Source organism: Lissotriton vulgaris, chromosome 4_1 (assembly GCF_964263255.1).
Source record: "Lissotriton vulgaris chromosome 4_1, aLisVul1.2, whole genome shotgun sequence".
In the NCBI taxonomy this organism is placed as follows: domain Eukaryota; kingdom Metazoa; phylum Chordata; class Amphibia; order Caudata; family Salamandridae; genus Lissotriton; species Lissotriton vulgaris.
The window spans coordinates 1,716,637,380-1,716,665,034 of NC_141691.1; the positions used below are offsets into that span (position 1 = coordinate 1,716,637,380).

The 27,655-nt window shown below is 47.2% G+C and overlaps 1 protein-coding gene across 1 annotated transcript in view; it reads left to right on the forward strand.

Moving 5' to 3' along the window:
• CIBAR1 (CBY1 interacting BAR domain containing 1) overlaps positions 1 to 27,655 on the forward strand; it is a 483,963-nt gene that overhangs the window by 365,234 nt on the left and 91,074 nt on the right. Inside the window, exon 7 of the mRNA XM_086965988.1 lies at positions 21,361 to 21,483. Coding sequence (XP_086822114.1) covers positions 21,361 to 21,483 — 123 coding nt within the window. The remainder of the gene's footprint in view (positions 1 to 21,360; positions 21,484 to 27,655) is intronic.

Here is a 27,655-nt window from a genome sequence, read left to right on the forward strand (position 1 = left end):
ATTTGGGATGATGCATCCCAAATGCACAGATTGTGGGCGCAAAGGGGCAGATTCTGCGAATTTGCCCCTTTGCGACCACAAAAAGCAATAATGCTTGTGCCCCTAAGTTCCGATTTCAACACTGCAGTTTTGAAAATCTGCTGCATAGCTATTCTGGTCAACTGAACTGAAACTGGCAGTGCCAACTTCTACACTGAGAAAAAAATGCAAGCAACACTTAGTTGCTGTTTTTTGATAACCTGAATGAAATGGCTCAAAGACCAAAAGCACCAAGTCTGTATGTGCATGAGGAACTGTTGAGGCTGAAGCAGGTGCACTAGATGGTGTGATCTCCCATGACCAGCATGCCTCTCTTTAAGACCTAAAACTGACTAGCCAAAGACTTTGTCAGGAAGTGGATGAATCTCTCCTGTGGATTCGGTTGCAGGACAGGATCTTGGTCCAATTAGGATAAAGATACTTTGAACTTTATCTTTACGCCTGACTTACTGAGAAATATCTGTTCTCAGTGTTGTATTTTTATAAGATTTCCCCTGTAAAAAGGTTTGTAAGTGGGAATGGAAACCGCCTTTAGATTTTATAGTAACCTTCAACGTGCCTTCACTGAATGCAATAATTAACTTGGCTTTCCTCTGACGGATTGCACATGCACAGAGGTCAGACCATGAGATTTCGTATTTTTTGTTAAAACACTGAAATTGTTTGACATCAAATCCAGGTGAGCTTAAAGACTGATGTTTTAAGATGAAATATGAGTCTCAAAAAATAATAATAGATAAACGGTAAAAAAAACAAGATCTAAATCTTCCACATGTTCAGACCCACGTCTGTGAAAACACAGGGAACTGACATCCCTAACATCTGTGGTACTTTAAATGCAGCCAATGGGTCACTTCTAGAGGATCCACACAAATCCGGCCCAACACTACACAGTGCTTCTGGCACCTGTGGCAATATGTTTCTGAAGAAACAATTTCAGATAGTCTGGTGCCTGGGAAGGTTGCTCAAATAAAGAATTTGCAGAAATGACCGCATATTAGAAATGGGATCTGCTATAAAGTGAGTTGCCTATCTTCAACATGCCTTTGTAACATTAATGCGCAGGAGGAAATACGTTTGGGGCTACCTAATCATGAAGTCAAGCAGCGGAGGGCGGCACAATGAAGAGGTGGAGGAGGCGAAGGGGACTGCCCTATTTAAAATCACCTCTTTAGAGAACACTACATCACAGTGCAATAACCATCCGCAACCCAACTTCCTTCCTTCTAACTCGTTTACTTTGTGCTTTTTTTTTAACCATTTACAGCGCTCTGCTGCCCTTTGGCTATAGAAATACTACATACATACATACATAAATATAGTATCATTGTACTTGAAAGGGTGCTGGAGGCGTTCATGACTTATGAATCTGTGTCAAATCCTTTCAAGGTCCAATTGACCTGTTAACGTTGCTGTTTCTTGACATAATTCTCCAGTAGCTAGTTGTCTTTTAGGACCATATAATTTGAGTACATCTTTGCCAGCAAGTAACTGCAACTTGGAATGTACCTATGATAAGCAGCCCTTGTCATAGTACCCCAAAACTTTTTGGGGACAAAGTGTAGATGCTCAGTGCGAGTTTGAGTAGTTTCAAGTGACATCTTAGCATTTGTTTGTGATCCTTACTTGTACTATTATTTCTGTTAAACGAGTAAAATGTTTTCTCACTCAGGCTGAAAGAGCGCATGCCACTGAAATGTTCACTGTTCCAGCCTTTCAGAGATATGAATGTCATGGAAACATTATGTTCCTCCCCAATAAAAAAGGAGTCTCCTGTTAGCCTATACTCAAAGTGAACTTGTGGTGTTACATGAGTATTTTGGGGTCTGGGAGATTTCCAAAGTGCCAAAAGAATCTAAGACCTTTAAAGGGGGGGAAATAAGGAAAACTGCCAGATGTCTGTCAGTTCTCTGAGATGATAGGTGCTGCTAAAAGGGGGGATAGGCCCAATAGACCGGAACCAAGTAGGGCCTTCTTATATAGTTTAAAAGAGAAAACTAACCCCCAGATGCATCAAAGTTATGTTTTGCGAGTCCTTAATAGCGAATTTTAAGGAATCGCTATTACTCGCAAAACAGAATGCATGTAGGAATCGCAATGTTATTTGCGATTCCTACTGATTCATTATTTGCGATTCGCTAATTGCTAATCGCAAATAAGGAATGTCTTTCCCATTCAATGAATGGGAAAGCCATTCCTTATTTGCGATTAGCAATCAGCGAATCGCAAATGTGCCGCAATGTCAAGGGTGCCAGAGTGTCCAAAGGACACCCTGTTGCACCCCTGAAAGGGTAATGTTCACTGGTATTGCGTACACAAATGTCCGCAGGAAAAGTTTGTGTGTAATATACAACTTAGAAAAATGCACTAAAGTGCATATTTCTAAGTTTTTGCTTTTTACCACGAAGTTTGGATTTGCGGTAAATAGCGACTCCAGATTGCGATTTCGCAATCTTGGAATGGTTCATGCATTGCATTTAAGGAATCGCAAATTACGATTCCTTAAATGCAATCGCAATTTGAGAACTCGCAATTATTTGCGAATTCTTAAATTGTGAGTGCATGAACCCTTGATGCATCTCAAATGCCATTTTTGCGGGCGCAAACGGACGAATTTTGCGATTCGCACTGTTTGCGCTCGCAAAAATGCTTGATGCATCTACCTGTTGGTATCCTAATCACTTATACAATACTTTTTATACAACCACACTATATTCTTTCGGTGATTGGGGTATTTATTCACCCTATTTTTCACAAACTCTCATCTTTTGGAAGGACTTTAACCTTCCCCAGAACACAGAAATATCGTACATATATTTACATATATCACAATTTACACATTACTTTCCACAATATACAAAACCAAAATTTTATGACAACATATACAATACTTTTGCAAGACTTTATACAACCAAGACTACATCAAAACAAACCAATGTGTAACATATAATCAAGTATTAGCTCAATTTAGATGTCATTAAGTGTTTTATAGAATTCAAATTTCTTCCTTATTTTTCAAAGACTCCGTTATATTCCTTTTTTTATCCTTTATCACATTCAGCTAATTGAATAGCAATTGCCGTTTCAAGCCTCACGGGTTCTCTATGGGCTCTCATCAGGGCATCTTATTTTCCACACATTGGACTCATCTGCCAATGTCGTGAAATCTCCTATTTTTATCCTTTTGATCATGCAAGACAGGATTAATGGATTTAATCTTCATGATTATCTGAGGTACGCATCTCCCTGCTGCCATCCCAACGAAAGTCATAGATCATAGAGAAAGCCATCAACAGCCAACTCGCCACCTCCATCGAAGAGCACAACATCCTCGACTCCTCCCAATCCGCCTTCAGAAAAAAACCACAGCACAGAAACCGCCCTCCTCGCCGTGACAGACGGCATCCGCTCCCTACTGGACAGATGAGACAGCAGCCCTCATCCTCCTCGACCTCTCAGCGGCCTTCGACACAGTCTCCCACTGCACCCTAAAATGCAGACTCCACAACGCAGGCATCCGGGACAAGGCCCTCGACTGGATCCACTCCTTCCTCTCCGGCAGAACTCAGTGGGTCAGACTCCCTCCTTTCCTCTAAGACCCTAAACCAACCACCTGCGGAGTCCCCCAAGGGTCCTCCCTCAGCCCCATGCTCTTCAACGTCTACATGGCTCTGCTTTCCCCCATCGTCAGAACCCACGGCCTCAACAATGTGTCATACACAGACGACACCCAACTCACCCTCTCCCTATCCAACAAACCCAACGCAGCCAAACGCAACTTTCAAGAAGGCATGGAAGCTGTCGCCAAATGGATGAAAAGCAGCTGCCTACAACTCCTCACCGACAAAACAGAAGTACTCCTCACAACGGCTGGAACAACACCTGGTGGCCCCCGGCACTCGGAAGCCCACCCACCCCCACGGACCGCGCACGCAACCTTGAAATCATCCTAGACTCCGAGCTCAAAATGGACCGTCAGGTCAACTCCGTCGCATCCTCCTACTTCCACACCCTCAGCCTCCTACGTAAGACCTTCAAATGGATCCCCCTCAAGCACAGAAAGACCGTCACTCATGCCCTCTTCACCAGCAGACTCAACTATGGCAACGTACTCTACATCGGAATAAACAAATACCTCACCCGCAAGCTACAAAACATTCAGAACGCCGGCGCAGGACTGGTCCTCAACCTGCCAAGACACTGCCATATCTCCCAGCACCTGCGCACACTCCACTGTCTCCCCATCGAGGCTAGAATCTTATTCAAGATTCTCACCCACGCACACAAAGCCGTCCACAACACCGGACCAGCATACCTGAGCAGCCGACTCAAATTCCACGCACCCCAAAGGACCCTACGATCAGCCCAGCTCTCCTATGACATGGTCCCCAGCACCAGAAGGACCAAATCGGGAGGGTGCTCCTTCTCCTTCGTCGCGGCCAGAGCCTGGAACGCCCTACCACTCCACTTCAGACAGACAACATCACTCCCTATCTTCACGAGAAACCTCACAACTTGGCTCTTCGACAGATCCCCTCCTTGATGGACTGGAACCTGCAACTACTCTCCAAATGCCTTGAGACTCTTACGGGTGATTAGTCGTGCTGAACAGACATGTGATTGATTGATTGATAGATTTCCATTCACTCCAAACATCAACAATATCTCTGTTTTGTAATGACAAGTTGAAATAGTCAATGGAAGTGCTCCGAGTCAGTCTCAAATCTGCTCCAGGAATTATGTATATGGCTATGGTGGTAACCTATCTCAGACAACAAAGTTTTTAAAGTCTTTCCATACTTGGATGATTGGCTGATTAAGGGAATTTCTTTCTCTTCCACTAGAACATCTACAAAAGCCTGTCTAAAGTTCTTCAGTAAATTAAGCCTTTCTCTGAACAAGGAAAGATCCTTCCTGATACCTCAAATAGAAGTACATTTTTGGGTGAGATTCTGGAGATCATTGCAGGTAAGGCAGTTCCGTCGGAAGAAAGAGCTTCACTACTTAACAGCTTCAACAGACAACTGAATGAAAAATTTTCCAGGAAAATCAGCCCAGTGCTCCAGTTCAAATCCATTATAGGGATGGTGTTATCTTGCATCCCCTTGATCCAATATTTGCATCTATATATGAGACCATTCAAAGAGGAACTCCACAGCAAGTGAGCCTAAAGCAGAGTGTCAGTCAATGACCAAATACCAGCCACTCCAAAGACAAAAGTAAACTTGCCTTGGTGACTTGAACGGAGAACACGTCTCTAGACCTAAATTTGTAACAGGAGGTAGCTCATTGCATGATGTCAACAGACACCTCCATGGAGGGCTTGGGTGGATACCTGCATGACTTGTGTCAAGTGACGATGGCCTCTACCTAAACGTACTGGAACTAAGTGCATTGAGAATGGGTTTGCAAACCTCCCTGCTCAGAATAAAGGGTTTATTCATCCTACTAGGAACTGAGAACACTACCTCAATGCTTTATACCAACAAACAGCAAGAAACAAGGTCATATCTTCGATCAACATTATCTTCTTTCACTGACAGTGGTATACTTGTTAGGGAGTAGCAGTGATTGGGTAGACACTCTGAGTCGATCCTCAGGAGATTGCAAACAGAGGGCTTTAAATCAGTCAACTATACAGAATCTCTCACCTCTATAGCATGACAAATATGGATCTTTTCGGCAACTTTGTTTACCACTACTGGCCCCATGGTGTCATGAGACCCACACTTCCAGTGTCATGGGGAATGCATTTTCAATGACATTTGCTTATGCCTTTCCTTACTTCATCTCATCCCGAGAGTGCTGAACAAGATGAGACTGGAGCTGTGCTTTCTGATCGTGATATCTTCAATAAAGCCTAAACACTACTGGTCCACAGTGCTCCTTCTAGACATTTCAAAACAATGTAGAGAGAAATGCAGTGGGGAACTCAGTCAGGCCAGATCTTTATCCACTAACTATAGTGAAAACTGTTCTGCATATGTGCAGTGACTAATGTGTTCACCCCCTACCGGTTTTCATCATCCTATTATACCACTCCTGCTACAATTGGCTTGCTCAGGTCAGAGACCCTCCTCCCGCAAAGTATATATTGCAGTTATTTCACATTTTAGAAGAGCTGCTTCCCAGCCATTATTGTGAGCTGACAGGTTCATCAAGGAATTAATGAAAGTGCTCTTAAGATCCTTCCCCAAATGAGATGTTACCAGTCTTGTGGGAGATTAGTACAGTGTTGTCACAATTGCTGAGGATTCCTTTTGAACCTATGCATAGACCAGAAATGAAGCATCTTTCTTGGAGGTGCCCGGTTGCCCCAGTGCATTTCAGAGATTGCCATCTTCGAGTGTAGTTAGTATCCAAATTTTATATAAGGATTCTGGTGATCTAGTGTAATTGGGCAATCCATCAAAAGGCTGTGGGGATACTGAGCTGTGGATACATGCTCTTGCTGTAATGGCTTTTTCAATGAAAGTACTAAAAGAATGTATTTGGATCATGAGAATTGGAGTACTAATTTCTTTGTCAAATTAAGGAATGGTTATCTGAGCAATGTTTTGAGGCATATGCAAGACTGTGCAACAGGAGACACATCCAGATGTGAAGTCTGCTAAAATAGAGTTAAATCATTGTTCATTTTTACAAGGCAGAAGAAAATTGATCCTTTTAGCACAAAGACCTGGATTAAGCAGAATTTGCCTTTATGTACGAGTGTGTGCAGATATAAGGCTTCACACACTGCATTTTAAGGTCGATATCCAATTTCCTAAATCAAAACAGTTGTTGGTAGCTTTAGGACACCACAAAAAGGACAGTCCTTTTCTAAACCGGGCATAGCCTTTTGAGTCATTCTAAAGCAGGCATCCTCTCCAAAATCCTGTGACTGTTCATTCAAACATGTGTATTTAAATGTTGACAGACCTCTTCACTGAAGTGTCTATAACAGATATATGCAGGACGTCTAACTGGAAAAACAGATACACTTTTACTGAACATTGCTGCCTAGAAGAAGCAGTGGGACAGGTTAGCCTTTGGCTTTTTTTCTAGAAGGTGAGCCTGTCTCTATTCATCACACTCCGGCTGTATGCTTGTGTATTATTGTTAACTGCTTGCTAGTCTGATTCAAACAAGACTGAATGAATGAATACGTTTTTTTGTGTGATTACTTAAAATCATTACAAAAAGGCATTAAAAACTGGAAGACAATCAAATTTAAAGTCAGTTTTAAATGCACATTTTTAAAATAAAATTGCTTGGTCAAGTTTCTATTGATGGAATTGAAATGATCCCATGGCTCTAGTAGTTAGGAGGTCTTCGAATAAAGTGCCAGTGCTCTTTGTCCCCACACGCCTCGTGTCTATTCTACCGTGCATTGGTAGTGAGGGAGCTGAAGCGTCCATAGTGGTTTTACGCCCTGCCGGTGGTGAGCTAATCATGTTGGACGAGAACATCCAATGGCATGAACCTCATCTGGCTGTTGATCGCTCCCTTCTACAGCCATTGTGTCTTTCAGAAAGCGCACATGTTGAGCGAATTTGCCAAAGCTGGCCATGTCTTTGACAGTGTCCAAGGAATTGAGCTTTCAAATTGCTTCATTTGCTGTGCGAGTGCTCTGTTTGAGGAAGACGGCCATTAGATGGATTTGGCAAGCATGTCGCAGTGCCGGGCAGCATAAGAGGATGTGTACCAGTGATTCCCTTTTGAAGTTGCACAACTTGCACCCTATGAAACGACAAAGCAGCTTTCAAGTTGGATACAGTTCTCTAAGGGGAAGCAGGTGCAGCCTTGCTGCTACGCTCAGATTGAGGGCTCATCTCCCCATGGCCTGGTTGAGGTGATGCATTGCTGTGTAAATAATTTGTGGAAGTTTCATGGAAATCCCTTGCCTGGAGAGATAATCTAGAGAACAAGACAGAAATCTGAAAGAGACACGTTAGTGATAGATTCCTTACCTTAGAATATCCCCAGGCGTCAGACTGGATCCGGAAACTTTTGCGTAGCAATACCCCTGCGCGCCGGTAGGCGTCGTCTGCGGCTCCGCGTCCGTCGTCGGCGTCGTGAGCGTCGGGATGCATCGTCGGAGTACTTAGACGGCGCCCATGCACGCTGACGTCAGTTCTTCTTTTTTCCGCGCCAGCTAGCGCAGATCCGGAAGAAGCTCTACCCCCAGTCAATTTTTGACTGAAAATTTTTGATCCTTTTGATCTCTCTCTCTTTGTCGAATTCTCGACTATCGGTGCCAGGGATGCCCGAGTTCAAGCCTTGCTCGAAGTGCGGCCGACTCATGTCGGTCACGGACCCCCATCGCCGGTGCCTGAAGTGCTTAGGCCTCGACCACGACGATCGATCCTGCTCCGACTGCTGGGCCCTGACGTCGAAGGCTAGGCGGGAGCGGTCCCGCAAGCGTCTCGAGCTGAGGCAGTCAGCCCGCGCCGCTCCAGGTCCCGGTCCCACAGGAGATCGAGGGACAGGTCGCGAGGTCGGAGTCGTCGACCCTCCGGAAGTGGACACCGATCGTCTGGTTCCAAGTCCTCAGGTAAGAGGCATGAGAGGTCGGAGCGACGTCATCGATCCTCCGACCCGCCCCGACGCTCGCACGATGCGGCCGGGGACTCGGGCGACACCGCCCACGCGGCTCCGCGGGAGTCGCAAGCGTCGCCGCCTGCCCCACACCTTCGGGTCCCTGGGCACGGCGCGACGCCGGAGGAGGTCGAGAGGTACCTCATGGCCATGAGGGCCCTCCCTCCTCAGTCGGTTCCCGTGGCGCCTTCGGGCCGATCGGTTCCGTCTGGAGGTCCTTCCGGGTCGGGCGCTTCGGCCCCGATGACGTCGGGTGCTTCGGCCCCGGCGCCGCTGGCGACTTCGGTCTCGGCGCCGCAAGACCTCGCTGGACCCGGCTCCGGATTCGGGACCTCGCCGGTCGACCTTACGACCTCGCCGGCGCCGTCCCTTCAGGTGTCGTCCCCGGCAGCCGATGTGGTTGCCGCCCCCAATGCCTCCTACGGTCCTGCTCAGGTGTCGGGAGGGCGCCGCTGGGCGCCGATTCCGTCGGCTTTTGGAGACTTTTATCTCCACGAGGAGGCCCTGGCTGCTAATACTGGTCTCCAGGACACAGGTGACGAGGAGCATTGGGAGGGGTCCGAGGACCCTCTGGCACATGATTGCCAGTCACAGCAGGACTGGACATATGAGCTTGGGGAGGCCAGTGGTATTGACACCTCGCCAGACACTGGATTTACATCGCCCCCGACTGTGGCTTCGGAGGCGGGTTCTGCTTACAGCGTAGTGTTGACGAAGGCAGCTAAGGCCTTAAACCTTCAGCTCCCCGTCGCGGCCGTGAGGACTAATCTCCTCACTGAGGTCCTCAAACCGCAGTCAGGCTCCGCGGAGCCCCTCCTGCCGTTCAATGAGGCCTTGTGTGACGTTCTTCTGGGCACTTGGTCCAAGCCCGCCACAGGCCCCCCTGTGGATAGGAACGTGGCCAGACGCTACCGCCCGGCACCGGGCGACCCATGCTTTTTGTCCACCCATCCCACCCCCGAGAGTCTGGTCATCCAGGCCTCAAACTCCCAAACCCCATTCCCGTCGGCCCCGCCCGACAGGGAATCCAAGAGATATGAACAGTTCGGGAAGAAGGTTTTCTCGTCTGTAAGCTTAGGGCTGCGGTCTGTGAACACCGCCTGTCTCTTGGGCTGCTACACCCACACCCTGTGGGACACGGTTGCGGAGGTGCTGCCTAGATGCCCGGAGGAGGTCCAGGCTAAACTCAGCCAAGCCCTTGCGGACGGCCGAGATGCAGCACGCTTTTCTATCCGGTGTGGGCTGGATACAACGGACTCACTGGGCAGGGCGATGGCAACGACGGTGGAGGTTCGACGCCACGCCTGGTTGAGGTCCGCCAACTTCTCGGCCGATGTCCAGGCCACCCTCCTGGACATGCCGTTTGATGGCCGTCGCCTCTTCGGCGACAAGGCAGACCATGCGCTGGAACGTTTCAAGGACTCCAGGGCTACGGCCAAGTCCTTGGGCCTTACGGCCCCACGCCAGCAAACGGGTGCCTTTCGCTCCTTTCGTGGCCACGGAAGGGGCGCCCCACCACGTACCGCCAGCCACACACCGCAAAATGTCCAGCAGCGCGGTGGCGGACGTGGGAACCGCCGTGGCGGTGGTCGGGGCCCGCGGCGAGGCCAGTCCACACCTCCCTCAGCAGCCCCAGCCTCAAAACCTTCCTAGTCCGAGTTTTCAGGCCCATGTGACGCCTGTGGGGGGGCAGGGTTCGCCATCACATCTCCCACTGGCATACAGTCACTTCGGACAGGTGGGTGCTGCAGATTGTCCGAAGGGGCTTCTCCCTCCCCTTCGAGGCATCCCCTCCATCCATGCCACCTCAATGCCACCGTGTGTCGGGGGATCACTTGCAACTTCTGCAAGAGGAGGTTTCGGCCCTCTTGGCCAAGAGGGCCATCGAGCGTGTTCCTGGGCCAGAAGTAGGACGTGGTTGTTACTCCCACTACTTTCTGGTGCCCAAGAAGGGCAAAGGGGGCCTACGCCCTATCTTGGACTTGCGGAACGTCAACGGCTTCCTCCGGACGGAGAAGTTCAAGATGCTCACTTTGGCTCAGGTCCTGGCTGCCCTGGACCCAGGAGACTGGATGGTAGCGTTGGACTTGCAGGACGCCTATTTCCACATCCCCGTCCTGCCGGCCCACCGGCGTTACCTGCGGTTCACGGTAGGCCAAGAGCACTTTCAGTTTACCGTGCTCCCCTTCGGCCTTACCAGCGCCCCACGGGTGTTCACGAAGGTGATGGCGGTGATCGCAGCCCATCCGCGCAGGCAGGGGGTATCAGTCTTCCCCTACCTCGACGACTGGTTGTTGAAGGCGGGCTCGCCCCAGACAGTCGTCAGCCACCTCCAGACTACGGCCGACCTCCTGCACCTGCTGGGGTTCTCCATCAATGTGCCGAAGTCACACCTGTGTCCCTCTCAAAAGCTCCTCTTCATCGGAGCGGTTCTCGACTCGGCGCAGTTTCGGGTTTACCCACCCGAGCAGCGGGTTCGGGATATTCAGGCTCTGGTTCCCATCTTCCAGCCGTTATCCCGAGTCTCGGTCAGGTTGACGCTACGGCTTCTGGGACTGATGGCCTCCTGCATCCTTCTGGTGCGTCACGCCAGGTGGCGGATGCGGGCTCTGCAGTGGGACCTGAAGTTTCAGTGGGCCCAGCATCAGGGCAACCTGTCCGATCATGTCCTGATCTCAGAGGGCACTGCGAGACAACTGCAGTGGTGGCTCACGGACCGCGACTGGGTCAGTGGCAGACCCCTCTCCCTACCCCAACCGGAGCACGTAGTTGTGATGGACGCGTCCCTCCAGGGCTGGGGGGGCCACATGGGAGAGGCGGAGATCAGAGGCCTCTGGTCTCCGGCGGAGTCCCGGCTCCATATCAACTTGCTGGAGCTGCGGGCGATTCGTCTAGCACTGAAAGCATTCCTCCCCTCTGTCCGGGGACGTGTAGTGCAAGTGTTCACCGACAACACCACCGCCATGTGGTACTGCAACAAACAAGGCGGGGTGGGGTCGTGGACCCTCTGCCAGGAGGCTCTGCGCCTATGGCAATGGCTGGAACATCAGGGCGTGACCCTGGTGGTTCAACACCTGGCAGGCTCTCTGAATGCCAGAGCGGACGAACTCCGCCGTCGGTGCATGATGGATCACGAATGGCGTCTGAACTCGGACGTGGCGCAAGGTCTCTTTCAGCAGTGGGGAGAGCCTTGGTTAGATCTATTCGCCACAGAAGAGAACGCGCAATGTCATCAGTTCTGCGCGTTGGAATTTCCAAGGCGGCACTCGCTCGGAGACGCTTTTCGTCGCGAGTGGAGCTGCGGTCTGTTGTACGCCTTTCCGCCTATACCACTTCTGCCCAGAGTGCTGAAGAAGATCAGGCGCGACCGGGCCCAGGTTATCCTTGTGGCTCCGGACTGGGCACGAAGATACTGGTATCCCGAGCTACTCAGCATGTCAGTCGATCCCCCGATTCGTCTGCCTCTTCGGGAGGACCTTCTGTCGCAGCAGCAGGGGACGGTCCTGCACCCGAACCTGTCCAGTCTCCACCTACAAGCTTGGAGATTGAACGGCGGCAGTTGAGGCCATTTGACTTGCCTCCCGAAGTCTGTGATATCATTCTGGCAGCCAGGCGTCCCTCCACAAAGTCGGTATACGCCTGCCGGTGGAACAGATTTGTGGCATGGTGCACAGCAAAGGCTGTGGATCCTCTCTCTGCACCCCTTTCGGAAGTGCTGCTCTTTCTTCTTTCCCTTGCCCAGCAGGGCTCTGCTCTGGGCACTCTTAAAGGGTACCTCTCTGCTCTATCTGCCTTCTTGAGGCTACCAGACCAGCCTTCTTTATTCAAGTCCCCTATTGTAAGTAGATTCCTGAAGGGCATCACTCACATGTTCCCTCCTGTTCCCTTCGTGATGCCCCAGTTGGACTTGAATCTTGTTCTCACCTATTTGATGTGTGCTCCCTTTGAGCCACTTCATAACTGTCCTCTTCGTCTCCTTACTCTAAAGACGGCATTCCTGGTTGCCATCACCTCTGCCAGGAGAGTGAGTGAGTGAGCTCCAGGCTCTTTCTTCTTCTCCACCTTTCCTGTCTGTTCATCCTGACAAGGTGGTGTTACGTACACGACCTTCCTTTCTGCCCAAGGTTGTCACGGCCTTCCACATCGGGCAGTCCATCACTTTGCCCACCTTCTTTCCGCCTCCGCATCCCTCGAAAGAGGAGGAGAGGCTCCACCGTCTGGATCCAAAACGTGCGCTCTCCTACTACCTAGATCGCACACGCCAATTCCGGGTGGATGACCAACTCTTCGTTGGTTACGTGGGCGCGAAGAAGGGAAAGGCTGTGCACAAGATCATCTTGTGTATCCAAGCATGTTATTCCATGGCGAAGAAGGAGCCCCCAGCTGGATTGCGGGCTCACTCCACTCGGGCCACGGCAACGACAACTGCCCTGGGCCGAGGTGTCCCCCTGCAGGACATTTGCCAGGCAGCTACGTGGGCCTCGCTGCACACGTTCGCAAGACACTACTGCCTGGACAGTCAAGTCCGGAGGGATGGCTTCTTTGGCCGTTCCGTCCTCCAGGACTTTCTGGTGTGATATTGGTTCGCAGACCCACCACCGGGGTTGGTATTGCTGGGGTATCTATTCTAAGGTAAGGAATCTATCACTAACGTGTCTCTTTCAGATGCACAAGTTACTACTTGTGTAACGATATATCTGTAAGAGACATTAGTTAGTGATAGATTCCTTACCGACCCACCCATCCTCCCCGTTCTGCGAACCGATATCTAGGGTTAAGGTCATCCCCTTTCAGGGCCCTAGTTTCATGGCACCAGTGTTAGTTCTATCATGGCTCTGCGTATCTGGCGCGGAAAAGCTGTGTGTCAGAACTGACGTCAGCGCGCATGGGCGCCGTCTAAGTACTCCGACGACGTCATCCCGGCGCTCGCGACGCCGACGACGGACGCGGAGCCGCAGACGACGCCTACCGGCGCGCAGGGGTATTGCTACGCAAAAGTTTCCGGATCCAGTCTGACGCCTGGGGATATTCTGAGGTAAGGAATCTATCACTAACTAATGTCTCTTACAGGTATATCGTTACACAAGTAGTAACTTGTGCGACGCAGTTGTTTCTTTATTGTTGTTTGTTGTATAATCAATCATCTTTGGATTCCAGTTCTCTGTGGCCAGAAGTAGGTATTCCTTTGCTGTCGTGAGTTGTGCAGACCAGGGGTTATTTGGTCTGCTGAATGGGATTTTTATGAGAGCCTTCATGGAATTGTCTGGGGCCACAGTAGCCAGGTTGGAATATTTCGCCAAAGAAGCCAGCCCTTCCAGCTTTTGTTGGGTGAGGTCAAATTCTAGGCGGATCAGAATGTTTCTTGTGCAGGATGGAAGATGGAATATTTTCTTGTAGGCTGTGCATTGGATTTTTTCCAGGTCCGCATATAGTATTCTGGGAAATACCTGCTGCACGTAGTTGACCGACAGGTTGGAGTTTGGCCTGTATTACTCTTCCTATTGCCGTGGTTGTGGGACTGTCAAGGGCTGCAATTAGCTTGCAGAAGGCGTGCATGATCTTCCCTTTCAGACTCATTTTTTGTAGGTGAAACCAGGGTTGGTCTGATTCGCACAGCCATGCACCCATATAGTTGTAGCTTTGGAAACAGTCCAGGATGAGTGTGCCCAGCCGCCATTTTGAGAGCCGTTTTTTTTTTGGGTCGTTGCCAAAAATCACTATTTTGGATTTGTTTGCGTTGGCAACCAGCTTGTTCTGGAGATTGTATTTAAATAGTGCATATAGTGCATTTTGAAGGCCTACTTTGCTGTGGTCTAAGAGGACTAGGTCATCGGCGTATTGCATCAGTTGTATTATTTTCCTTCCAATGCTTGGTGTGGCAAGGGAGGCTCCACTTAGCACCGAGCTCAGATCTACAGATTGAAGAATAATGGTGCCAACACGCACTCCTGCTTTATCCCTTGGTCTATGGCTATTTTTTCAGTGGCTGACTCCCCGTTAAGTTTTATCCTTACCCAGGTACCGGAGTATAATGACTAATGGCTCACAGTAGTTTCAGAAAGATGTTCCACCGCTCCAGTTTCTGCCAAAGGATGTTGCACACTACCCCATCGAAAGCTGCTGAGAAGTCAATGAAGCAGGCGAAGACTGGGGGTGTGGGGGGTGAGAGATTGCTTGTTGGGCAAGGTATGAAAGGACAGTGATGATCTCAACTGTCTAACCTCCTGTGCAAAAGCCTGTCTGGTAGAATGGTAGGAGACCTTCTTTGTTTGTGCAGGCCGCTAGTTCCAGCAGGAGGGTGCTGGCCTTGGCCTTCCTCTTGATGTCCAATAGGGTGATTATGCAATAGTTTTTTGGGTCTGTGGTTGCCCTTTTCTTAAAAATAGTCTGTAAAAAAGAGCCCCTTCATGAGTCTGGCCCTTCTTCTTGAAGCCTGCACTTTGTGTACAATGGTGTACGAGTCACTATCCAGAAATCCGTGTCCACTCTGAATAGAGGACCTGGCAGGCCACTTGGACCAGGGCGCCATCTGTTCCAGCACTTAAAAAATCCCCAAATCATTACTAGACCTGAAGGTCTACTAACTTAAAAAATCTACTCAACCTAACTGTAATGCACTTGACCTCTGTGAGAGAATGTCACAAGTTAATAAGATTTAAAGGCATTTTTATTGCTCATTCACTGTCTGAGCAATAAAGATGCCTTTATTTGTTCTGCTTTCAGAGACAGAGGTCCAAAGGCTGTTTGGCTTCCTACTAAAAGGACCTAAAATAGCTTGCACTAATTAAATCTGGCTCGCAAATGCGAGCGGGCGAGTTGATTTTTCTAACCCTGTGTTCTGATCTTTTTTAGAACGTGCTCACTGCTATTTTGCTTGGGTCAGCATGTAGCTCAGTTCCCATTTCTTTGGGTGTTCTCCACAATAAATGCTCATTTTGGCCTGTTTTTTCCTGGTCTCTGACGTAGAGTGACTTCACGTGTGCAACCCATGTCTCAGCTGGGACAGTGTCCTCTGTTGGATGCCCCATAAGTTAAATTGTTCAGATATTACCAGAATTGTCGGGATTTGCAACTCGAAATTTTTTATCTATTCCTCATTATGTGTTTTTCGTATGAATTTCCCAATGAGTTGTTTGTGTTGTTTTGCTGCTGTGTTTAACTGCCTTTTTGATGTTTAGCTTTTTTATTTTCCTGTGTGCCCTTTGTTTAGTTTTTAGCACCAGCGCGCTTTGTTTAATCTGCCAAGTTCTGGAGCCAGCTCTTCCCAGGCCTCAATGATGGCCAGTTTATTCATTGCTGGTGTTCAACCTTCCCATGTTGATTGCCATCTATCAAATTTGTTAGTGGTCATTTATGTCCATTGTATTCTCTGCATAAGTCTTAACTGTTCCTTCCCAGTTTGACCTCTCGATGGGGGAAAGGATATTGCATTTTCCTGGTGTTACCTTCAGACAGACCAACAGGGCTGCGTTATCACTTTTGGCAATTGGGAGCACATTGAAGTTTAGCAAGTCATCCCCTATATGCTGGCTGAGGGAGATAGATTCGATAGTTGTTTGGTTGTTGAATGTGGGTGGATGAACTGACCCGGATCTGGCCTGAATTTCCATGGATTGAGCTGGTTGTAGGTCTGAAGAAGGATATTAAATCTTGCTGTGTCTCCGGCGGCCCTGCCATGAACGGTCCTAGTCGATGCATATTAAAGTCTCCAAGGATCATGACTTCCAGGGTTACGTGGTGTGCTGTTACTGTTTCAATTTGTCGATTAATCAGTCCAGCTTGTCCGTGGGCCCTTGGCCCTGAGGGTTGTGGTATACATTGATTATTAGTATAAATAAGGGCCCTGCCACACTTTTTAGGCCATTTAAGATTCCGGCTAGGAGCATGTCGGAGGTATATAATACAGCAAAGCTCGACTTTAAGGAGTGTTTGATGTGTGTGGAAATTCCTCCAGAGGGTCGCCCGAGTAGGTTGGTTTTTCTGGCTTGTTTGTGAAATTCCGCATATCCTGGCAATGGGGATGGTGCCCATGTTTCTTGCACGCAGATGATGTCTGCACCCTCAAGGAATGTGATTGTTGCCAAACTTTGATGGGTCCCATGGATACCTGCAACATTCCATGTCATATTGTTGAGGGGTTGTTGACTGCTGTTGGGAGGGAGAACCCTGTGCTAGGAGCAAGGGTATTTTTTTTTGCCAGGTTGGAGAAGCCCCAGCTCCAGAATGCTGTGTTGGGGAGGGTGGTGGGCAAGTGAGTACACTATGTGTGGTAGTAGTAGATACTTGCCTTCCCACATTATGGCCATCCAACCTGCCCCTGATGTTCTTGATCTCGTGGTCCATTGGGGTCCCACTATTGCTGGTCTACTTCAGCATATACGCCGTGGAGATGTTTTTGAGGGGTGCTTGTAGAATCCAGGGGTACTTTTGTTTGTCGATCATCCAGATGGCGATACCCCAGTCTGCAAACTGCCCTTTTTTTGTTGAATACTCTTGCTGCTCTACTGGCATCTCGCCATGTTATGATTGTCATTTCCCTCCTTGTATCTGGGCAGGGGATCGAACTGCACCCTAATGATGTCACTTCTGGTAATGTGAGATAGTGATTCGATGTGTTTCACAAGTTTTAGTATGTTTGCTATAGTTAGGATGCCTATTTTACCTCTGGATGTATGCAGCGGGGTCATGCTCATTCTTCATGTTTGTCCATTGCCTTGGATGTGGTTGCTTGGCCATGGGCAGATGGTGCTGTATGGCGCTATTTGTAATGTTTGGGTTACAGGAACGTAAGGATGGGTGTTATTTGGGTCTTGGCTATGCCTTTGGGATGGTCTTGAGTGTTCTTTTGGGCTAAGATCTGCCTGTGGCTCATGTAGCTGTTCTGTTATTTCGTCCTTCTGCCCGGGTTTCTTTTGTGTGTTTGCTGTCTTGGGTCATTTAGTGTCCTTGTTGTTGTTTGCATTGACTCCATTGTTTTTGACCATCTCTGGTTAGTGGAAGGCCTCCATGTGTCACCTGCATTAGCAGCTTCCTTTTTTTTGTTTTGTAGGAGGTACCTCATGACCTTAAGGTAAACCTTCATTAGCAAAGGGCTGGGGTATGTCAGGGTGCTGATCATGCAAGGTCGGGCTTCAGTTGTTGTCGAAGGTGCAGGGGATGTTGCCTTGGAAGGGGCCTCCCTGCAGTTGGTGCCCCGGAAGTGCGCATTGCCTGTTGTCTGTTGATGACTTTTCGTCTCAGAGCTGTTGTATTTTATCCCTTTGTGAGGCTGTGGTTGGCTGGCCGTTGGAAATCTGGGTGTGTTGTTGTTCCTTTGGCATTTTTATGATCATATGACCTTGTGTTGGCAGGCCTGCTGTTGCCCGCTCTTGTGAAATATGGGTTAGAGTGCTGTGATGGGGGGCTTTGTGGCTCGTAGAAGTTGTTTGGTTTGCTGCTTCCATTTTGCCTGTAGTGTGGCGCGATTTTGTAGGTGCTGCTTTTGTCGACTGCTGTTTAATGTGCTCCCATTGGTTCTTTCTTAAGACGTTTATTTTTCTCAAAAGTCAGTTGTGGAGCAGTATGGGGGTGGCTCCTGTCCCAGTGCCCCCCCAGATGTTTTCTTCGGGCTCCATCGTTTGGTTAGTGGGTGTGGCAGTGGATGCAGAAAGTTGTGGTGGGGCTCTTTTTAATGTCACTTGTGGGGAGTTTTGACTGTTTGGGAAGTCTAGTACCTGGCTTGATTCGGTGATCGCCCTTGTTCCATTTTTCATAGCTGGGTCAGGGATGTGAGTGCCCGGGTGTTTTTTGTTAGTAAGTTTCAAATCCTCCACCAATAGGGTAAGTACTGTTGGAAGAGAGGCCAGTTTGTCTACTATCTCTGACCACAAGCAGTCCAGTGTGGGGATCGCATTGTTGCTGGCCTCTGTAAGCTGGTCGACTTTTCTGGCTATGCCGGCCATGGTAAGTGCCATTATTTGGAGGGTTTCCATCTGCATTTCAAGTTTTTCTAATTGCCATGTAAGGGCGTTTATTGCTAAGGAGGAATTGACTTACATTAGCAAGTTGTCCTGTGTGTATGAGAGCTCAAGTGGCAAAAGTGAGTGTGACCTCAGTAAAGAGTAGCTTAGTTCAGGCTCAAAAGGAGTCTTGAATGATGCACGTTCCTTCAGTGTCCTTACATGCATTTGCATCCTGGTGCAGCTGGGCACTTGCTACTGTTCTGTGTGTAGCAGGGGATGTCCGGTGTGGTTGTTGGTTTATCAGATGGGCTCTTCTTGAGGACTGACTGCGTGGTCTATTGAAGTTAAGGAGAGCTCAATAATTGAGTCACTGAAGTCCCCCAGGTAAATACAAGAGTGGTTTCTTTTTTTTCCCCAGGGTTGGCTGGATTCCTTTTGGCTGCAGGAAGCGGATTGTGTCCTTATTAGGGGAAGTAGTTCCATTGCCAGTGTGCCGTCGACTGTACCTGGAAGCGGGCTTTGATCTGTTTTATTCTTTAAAGAGGCCTTAGACTCTGGGCCCTGGACATCTTGGTGTTGCTAGCTTGTTTGGCCATTCTTTGTTTGGCTCTCTGTTGAGTTAGGGTTCGGTATCCATGCCCAACTCTGCAAGTCGTACGCCTTAGTCAGTTTGACTGGGCTTCTATTACACCCATTTGCCTGTGCTGGTGTGGAGACCGGTTTTGATTTGATTTTTGGTTTCAGCCTACCTGCTGCTTGCTGCATCCCCTTTTTTGGCCTTGCGACAATTGCACTAGTGGAGCGGCATCTGCCTGGGCTGAGGCAGTTGGGAATCTTCCCAGTCCGAATCAGTGGGGCTTAATTGTTGTAGCAGTTCTGATGGTTTGTCTGAAGGTTGCCGCCCACCAGCCAGTACAAAGGTCCAGGCGTTGTTGTTTAAGTGAATTAATATGGTAATGTGTTGAGTGGAGCCCTCCCTTGTCCTTGTGCTGTAAGGCGCCAATCTCGATTCCACTCTCCTTTTTGGACTCCTTGTCATCTGGCCGCTCATCCAGGCTCATCCAAGCCTTGCATATGATTGGTGTTGGCTGCTGTTAGGCTGTTGTTGCCGTTAATGCCACGTGTTAAAAGGTGGGCCTCTCCAGCCTCGGTGAAGGGTTCACTTGGTCTGCCGCTGTTAGTGTCTAGTGGGTTTTCGGGTATGGTGAGCAGGGCCCTCCAGGCTCCCTGCAAACTTCACCTGGCACTAGCCGGGCCACCTCAGCAGGGACCACTGGGTTCACTCTTCCAGTTGGTCGCCTGCTCCTTCTGCTGTCCATGGGGGCGATTACAGGTGATCCGCCTGTGTCCCCCAGCCTCCCGATCGCCTAGTCCCTGTGGCCTGTCCGCAGGGGCAGGGATAGTTTAGGGCATTTTGCATCAAATGCTGTGCCCCCGCTTACCGCCACCGCCGTCACCTGTTGTACTGGACGGCATTTCAGCATTTCGGCCAGGCCAACGAGGTGTAGAGGGAGATTGCATGCTGGGTCCCAGTCTCAGTCATGCTCTGAGGCCCACTCACAAGCTAGCAGGCCCCCCGGTCTCCTGCAGCCAACCTACACGTATCCACCTCGCACTGTTGAGCCGGAACTCTAAACATGACTGTATGAAAGATTCAACTCAAGAGAAAAAAAATGGATACTTACCTGTAACTATAGCTCTCCAGCATTGGAAGTTGTAATAAATTCACATGCAGTCCACTGCCCTCTTTGTAACAGGCTCCCCTACCAAATACAATCCTCTACACACATTAGAAAATCTGTGGTACTGAAGCATTTGTAGAAGATTTGTGTTAACTGTGCTTTCACCTGATTGGCTGTAGTTTGGGTATTTTCCAACACGGTGAGGGGGCTGCCAGTCATGCTTAAAGCCTTCCAGGCTATGTTTAACATTGCACTGCTATCCTTTTTTACAATGGGATTCCCAGCTCACCAAGAGGGATGATTCAAGCATGTTAATATATGAAAGTTCCCAACATTGCAGAATGGTTCGTACAGGGAAGTAATTTTTTTCTTTTATCACTTGCCTGTCCTGCAGAAAAGTACACAGGATTCTACAGATGGGAGGCAGTGTGCTATTTATATGAAATACGTAGCCTTTTTCCATGTCTTTGGCCACATCATTGTTTAAGTGTTCACAGGCTGACCTCCTGATACCTCACTATAGATTGTTTACACAGGTCCAGCAAGCATAAAGGATCCTTCCTATTCCATTCAGTGGATTGGAATTCAAACCCAACCATAAGCTTTGCAGTGGCTTACAGAGGGAGGGGGGAAAGGTGAGAGCTGCACAGAGAGACCAGCAGTGATTTGGGTAGACACCAAAGGGCTTTGAGTACTCTTTTACCTGACTTGGGGACTGTTGAGTTACTGTGCACCTGTACACTTTATAACTGCTTATACATGGACAACATATTCTCATAACACTGCCCCTATGTTCTCACATTATCATTTTTGTGCAGCTCTTTCTCAGCTGTGCCCACTCACCTTCGACTACAATCTCCTCTCTTAACATTACCATCACCACTTACCTGAGCCCTTTTAAGATCACCACTTCAGATTGCTCTCTATTCTAAATGGATATGATGGCATAGAATAGGGGGAAGATCCATTTAAAGTCTTGTTAAGTCTATTGCGGACTCACTCATGGACTACAACTGTGAGCTTAAGAGACATGAGATAAAACTGATCAAATAACTAATAACAGGCTTGATGCAAATGTTGCCTAGTTGTGTTAAAGCTTTAGTTGTACGATTCAACAGGTCTTCAGAAGCTCTCTCCGCCAACCAGAATACCAATCTCGCTTAGATGTAGTACGTGCCAATTCAAGATTATCGTTTGATAGTACCTGTGCAACAGCAAAGCGTTTGGAAATGCCACTGCAGGTAAGCTGTAACATTTCAGTCTGAACTATCTATCTATCTATCTATCTATCTATCTATCTATCTATCTATCTATCTATCTATCTAGAGAGAGCGAGAGAGAGAGAGCGCTAAAATGTATGTTGATTTCAATGGCACAATAGAATGTTTAAATACTGTGATCTGATTAATTAAATAAGTGAAATAAAATCTAGTTAAAGAGCACTCTATAAACAACATACGCAGGACACTCATCTTCTCGCAATTTATTGCCCTGTACAAATATGGTTGTTGTACTCTCAATTTCACAATCACCAACTACTGAAAAATTCTTGCCAGGAATAAACATTATGCCATACTTGATAACTCTGCAAAACAACTTACAGACTTTAGACCTTTGTGCAGCACAGATAATATAGTCCATCAAATAGTAGATGCTGCAACACATCATAGACAGACAGAGGGCATTCTTGCCATCTCATTTTCCATGACCTAGAAGCAGAATAGACACAATTAGTCCTACACTTGCGGTGTATGGGGTTGAATGGGACAATTCCTTGATGTTTCTTCTCGTGTTTATATAACCCATCCTTGTAAATAAGAACATCAAACTCTCACTTTCATCCTTTTTCTGGTAGGGGTGGGGGTTGTACATCCACAAGTCTCTGTTCTCTTTTTTGCTGTTTAACCTATTATGGTGCCATTAGGTAAGCTTTCCAACATACCCTGCCATCTGTTCACTAACAACACATAGCAGTATATGAAAATTTTTTAACTTGTGTATGTGTGTGCTATTTATATAGCATAGGGCTGAGCACTGTACGGTGTTGAAGGTAGAGAGACAGTCAATGTATGATGGGCGGAGTAGAATGTTTCAAAGAGGCCTTCCCAAAAGGCATTGCACCTCTTCTCTCTACCTCATCTTGTGTGAAGATAATTGGTAACCTTTTCAAGTCTCACATATTGAATCATAAAATGCCCACTTTTCAATGAACTTGAAATCACTCTAGTGTTAATTAAGTTCATAGTAACCAAACCTTGCCCCCACCCTTTTTTTAACGTTTTGGGACACATACAGCTGCGGCATACATTTCTTTCCTTGACCATACACCAGTTCTCGTTCAGGCACCAGAATGAATTGCTGCTGTCTTCGGGCTTCCCCACATTCCAGCAAATTAAATCAAATAACAAGTAATTTTGGTAAGATCCTTTCATCCTGAAAATGTAATCTCATTATTTTAAGGTTCAGAAACATAGGGGTTTCCAATATAGCAGCCAGTAGGTTCCCCACCTTGCTCCAGATCCTTAGGCCTTTGGTACATTTTCAGAATATGTGGGAAGGTGGCAACCTGGCCACACTTTCTCAGGCATATGCCAGTGTGCATTTTCCCAAGCTTCACCAGTGCATCCTGCATGATCAATTTTGTGTAGAATTTTTGCCTGTGCAAGCTCAAAGTCCGATTGTATCACCACCTTCCTGATATACATTTGTTTTCAATCTAGGGCTTCAAGTGGGCTCAAATCATACCCCCGTTTCACCTTTAGTTGGTACAGTGTATATGGATGTGTTGCTGTGCTCTCTAGAGTTCTCTAGAGTTCTGTAAATCGGATAAACAACTTTCTTGTGTAAGGGCTCAGACTGTACCCTAGTTTCTAATGGAGAATTTTCAGATATTTAGACATATATAGGGAATATCCATGAATATATATGAAAAACATGTTTGATTTCAACAGGCCTCAGACTCCACCAGTGCAAAATCAGCACAGATTTGGTAAAATTATGTTATGCCTTTGGGATACCACACATCACCCAACTTAAATATCCTAACAAGATACCATTCACTAGACCCCTTCATCTGTCTAAAAGCTTCCAAACCTTTTTTCACATTTAAAGGGATCTTCTTTGTCACAGTTTTGCTATGTCGTATCTTCTTGGTTGTTTTCCAGGCATGAATATCAGTTTGTTTGCGTTCTGGCAGCTCCCCAATCCCCCAACAATTTCTCATTTCTAAGGGGGACTCTGAGTCCCACTTGTAATCCCTGATAACTCTGCCCACCCATAGTTAGAGGCGTCAGGTTTTGGTTACTCCATATGGTGGAGTTACTGGAGAAGATTATGGAGACATCTTAATGTGGCCCTAAGAAGGCTGACTGATTAGCACGCCCTTCCCACGCTTCACCTTTACTAAAACTAACCCTGGGTAGTAAACTACGCTCCGATCGTGGACTTTGCGGAATTACCCGCACTCCCCGTTACGCGGAGTTCCGGAAACGGAGCAGAATGTTTTTTCCTTGCTCGCGATTGTCAACGTCAAGTTGGCGACAGCGAGCGAGGAAAATCAACCTCCCAGTGAGATTTTTCCTCGTTCGCGATTGTCAACATCAAGTTGGCGAGCGCGAGTGTGGAAAATAAAAATCCCGGCGAGATTTCTCAACGCGGGGTGGTCAGGTTTTTCATTGCAAGTGGTCGCATATGCTAGTGACCGCTCGTGATAAAAAAAACTGCTTGTTCGCGTTGAGAAAGCTGCTGCACAAGTAAAAATCTACTCGACTAGAACAAAAGGGAAAGAAGGGAGCACTTGCGCTGTGCAAGGGGTTGTTCGCGATGATTGCACAGTGCGGACAAGCATCCGCACTGTGCAATCACCGCAAATGTTTTTTTTCTACGGAACGCTGCCGCTTGCGGAGCTCCGAGTAGCGTGGCGAAGTTTGTTTGCCACTTCGCTCCGCAAACTCCGCCCAGACTTAACTAAAACCCCATCTCTAAACAAAAACACTTGGCCAGTCCCAGAAATATATATATATATCTGCCTGTGCTAAACATGAGATCAATTATGTCAAATATCAACAGACTGACAGAGCCGGTTAAACTAGTTAGGCTGAAAAAGAAACATAAATAAACAGGTGTGCAAGGGAAAAAACGATTTCAATGTTTGAACAAACATTATACCATTAGAACTACAGTAAACCTCCCTGTGCTTTCTGTAGGAGATTGGAAGCATAAGTCAGAATATAGAAGCACAGGAACCAAGGGCTGCAAGGACAGGATTGGTACTCTGAATTGAGATTGAGGAAAGAGTGAGCTGGAAAGAAGTAAAAGGTATACAGGCATTGGAGGGTGAAATAAAAAGCACAGCTTCACCATATCCGATAGAAAAACGTCCTTTTAGAACAAATACAGAAGTATTTTTGGAATGTTACAATTAATTTTCAGATACAGAAGAACCAAACTACTTCACAAAACATAGCACATTTTAAATTGGATTCAAGGTATTCAGATAATCAAGATGACTAATATAATCCAGAAACACACAGGGTACTGCAACAGTCCCAAATGGGGAGTAAAAAAGATTTGTAAACACCTCTGAAAGTTAATTATCTGATCTGAGTGCAGGACAAACCCCCTCCAGAAGTACTACTGATCAACGAGAAAGGGAACACTTTTTGGGAAGAGGATTAAGAAGGGGTAAACGTCAACAACCTGAAGACTAACTGTTAGACCTGGCTTTTACAGCGAGTTTACCCCCAGATTTTTTGCTTTGTGGCCTTCTGTTGGTCCTAACCTGTTTTTGTTGGTTCTATGACTCTGGGCACCTTACCACTGCTGACCGGTGCTAAAGTGCATATGCTGTACCTGTAAATTGTATGTATGGATTGGTGTTTCCATAATTGGCTGATTTGATTGACTAGTCAGTCCCTAGTACAGTGCACTGTGTGTGCCCAAGACCTGTAAATCAAATGCTGCTAGGGGTCCTGCAGCACTGATTGTGGCATCCACATAAGCAGCCTGTAAATGTAACTCAGGACTGCCATTGCAGAGCCTGTGTGCAGTCTAGGTCTGCTATGTCGACTTGGCAAGTGTACCCACTTGCCAGGCCTTAACTTTCCATTTTCTTACTTGTTACTCACCCCTCAGGTAGGCCCAAGGTAACCCTTTGGGCATGGTGCAGCGTATGTGAAAGGTAGGACTAGCCCTGATGTGTGTGGCATGTACTGATAGTGAAATACTGCCAATGTTGTTTTTTTACTATTGTAAAGCTATCTGTTCCCATGGGATAGAATTGGGCAGTGCGCTCATAACATGTTATAATCATAACTGCCCCATGGAACCAGATAGTATAAAAAGTTTAGTATGCCTGAACTCAGTATTAAAATGCATCGTTTAGTGAGGGTGATTTTTAGATTCTGTGTTTGAACAAAAACATATTTTTATTACTGTATTGTGGATTTTCGTCGTCTTAGTCTAGTTTGGTTTAGACAAAGATTACTTATTTTTCTAAACAGGTGTGGTGCCCATTTTTAGTGTTTTCACTGTATTACTGTATGTGTTCACAAATGCTTTACACACTGCCTTTGAGATAGGCCTGTATGCAAAAGAAGGATCCCAGTGTATTAGAGATAATTAAATTCACATAGGGAGGAAAAAATTAAAGCATAACACCTTATAGTAAAGCTTCAAAGAGACAAAAGCAAAAATTAATTTCAAGCAATGTTATTTAATCACATTGGAGAAGGTACATATTTACAAATATGACTTTACATGAGAACATCTCATAAATATTTGCATAAGCGGTGCCCAAGTGAGGGGGGGAGTGCAAGGTAGTTAGTGATGGGTAGGATATTTGAGGTTGTGACAATGAATCGCACTCAATTCTGGTATTAAAAATGCTTATATACCACATATGAAAACTCTAAATATTAGAACCAAGATCCCATTTCACACATATGAAGTCACAGTTAATAGATCACTGTTGAACGGGTGGTGGCAGATTTTCAAAAGTCGACGTTTCAACCCCTTGTCTGTACTTCTTTGTACCCTTACTGTTGGGGTTTTCATCAGGACTAGTGTAGTGTGAGGGGGCGGTGGGCACCTAAAAGGAAAGGGCGGTGTTTAAAAACCAAACTTTTAGGCAGAAAAGTTAAAACAAAATCCCAGGGAGCTGGGCGGAACTAATTAATCTTTACCATGAGTGCAGCGACGGGGAAGGACAACTCTCACAGTCCAACTGTTGGGAGAAGGGGGGGCTCCAAGACTCTCTGGAATTTCAGGTCGGTAGAACGGAGGCGTCACCTAATGGATAAAGGTGACTGTTAGCCGGGGGCAGAGGCGTCGGGTAGAACAAGATCATGATATGCCCTGGAGTGCTTACTAGTAGTGCGACTGGATAACACAAAGCGAGAATGGCGATGTGTGTGTCCTTCTTAAATGGCAACATTTCAACACGCAGGAAGGTTTACAGGTGGTAGGTTCCTCACCTCAGAAGACACCACAATACAGACTATAAACCATAATCCAGTGGTGAACATCTTATCATACCTCTTAAATGAAAACGAAACAAAGGTGCTATCAAAAGGATTAACATTCGTACCCACTAATCAGCCAAATGTTTTCAACATTAAAACTGAACTTTATGCCTTTTTTAGAAAAATACGCCTGAAATATTTTTTCAGGAACAGTGAAGCCACCCCCAAAAAATCCTTGACCGGCCTCAGGGTTCCATCAACTTTCTTTCCTCCAAGCCACGCTATGTCAAATACTATATTAGCCTATGAACACATTGTGGCTAGGGCTGTCCTGAAGACACTAGAAACTTTTAAGCATACCGTCCAGAACATCAGCAAGTCAGAAAAGGTAGCACTCACCAGCCTCCGGAACAACAAAGAGATTGTAATAAAATCAGCTGACCAAGGCGGCGCTATAGTAGTCCAGGACACATCGGCTTACAAGCTGGAAATTCAGAGACCGCTGCAAGAAGGTATTAGCTATGTCCAATTAAGAACTGATCCATCAAAAGAACTAGCCAAAGAATTCTTAACCATCACGTCGAAGGCCCTTGATCAAGGCTTCCTGAGTGAACTTGAGTTTCAATATCTGAACCAGCTACATCCCTGTGTACCGACAATATACATATTCCCCAAGATCCACAAGGACTTTTCCAATCCTCCAGGAAGGCCGATAGTGTCCGGCTGTGGATCTCTCCTGGAACCGCTTTGTAAGCACATTGACTACTTCCTGAAGCCCATTGCTGAGAACACGGTGGCATACTTGCGGGATACCATGCAAGTTATAGCACTAATTGATGCTCGTCCTTTCAACTCTGCAACCCAGCTATTAGTTACCTGTGATGTGGTCTCCCTTTATACCAGTGTCCCTCAGGACCCCGCTTTGAAGATCATAACCACATATCTTGACAGA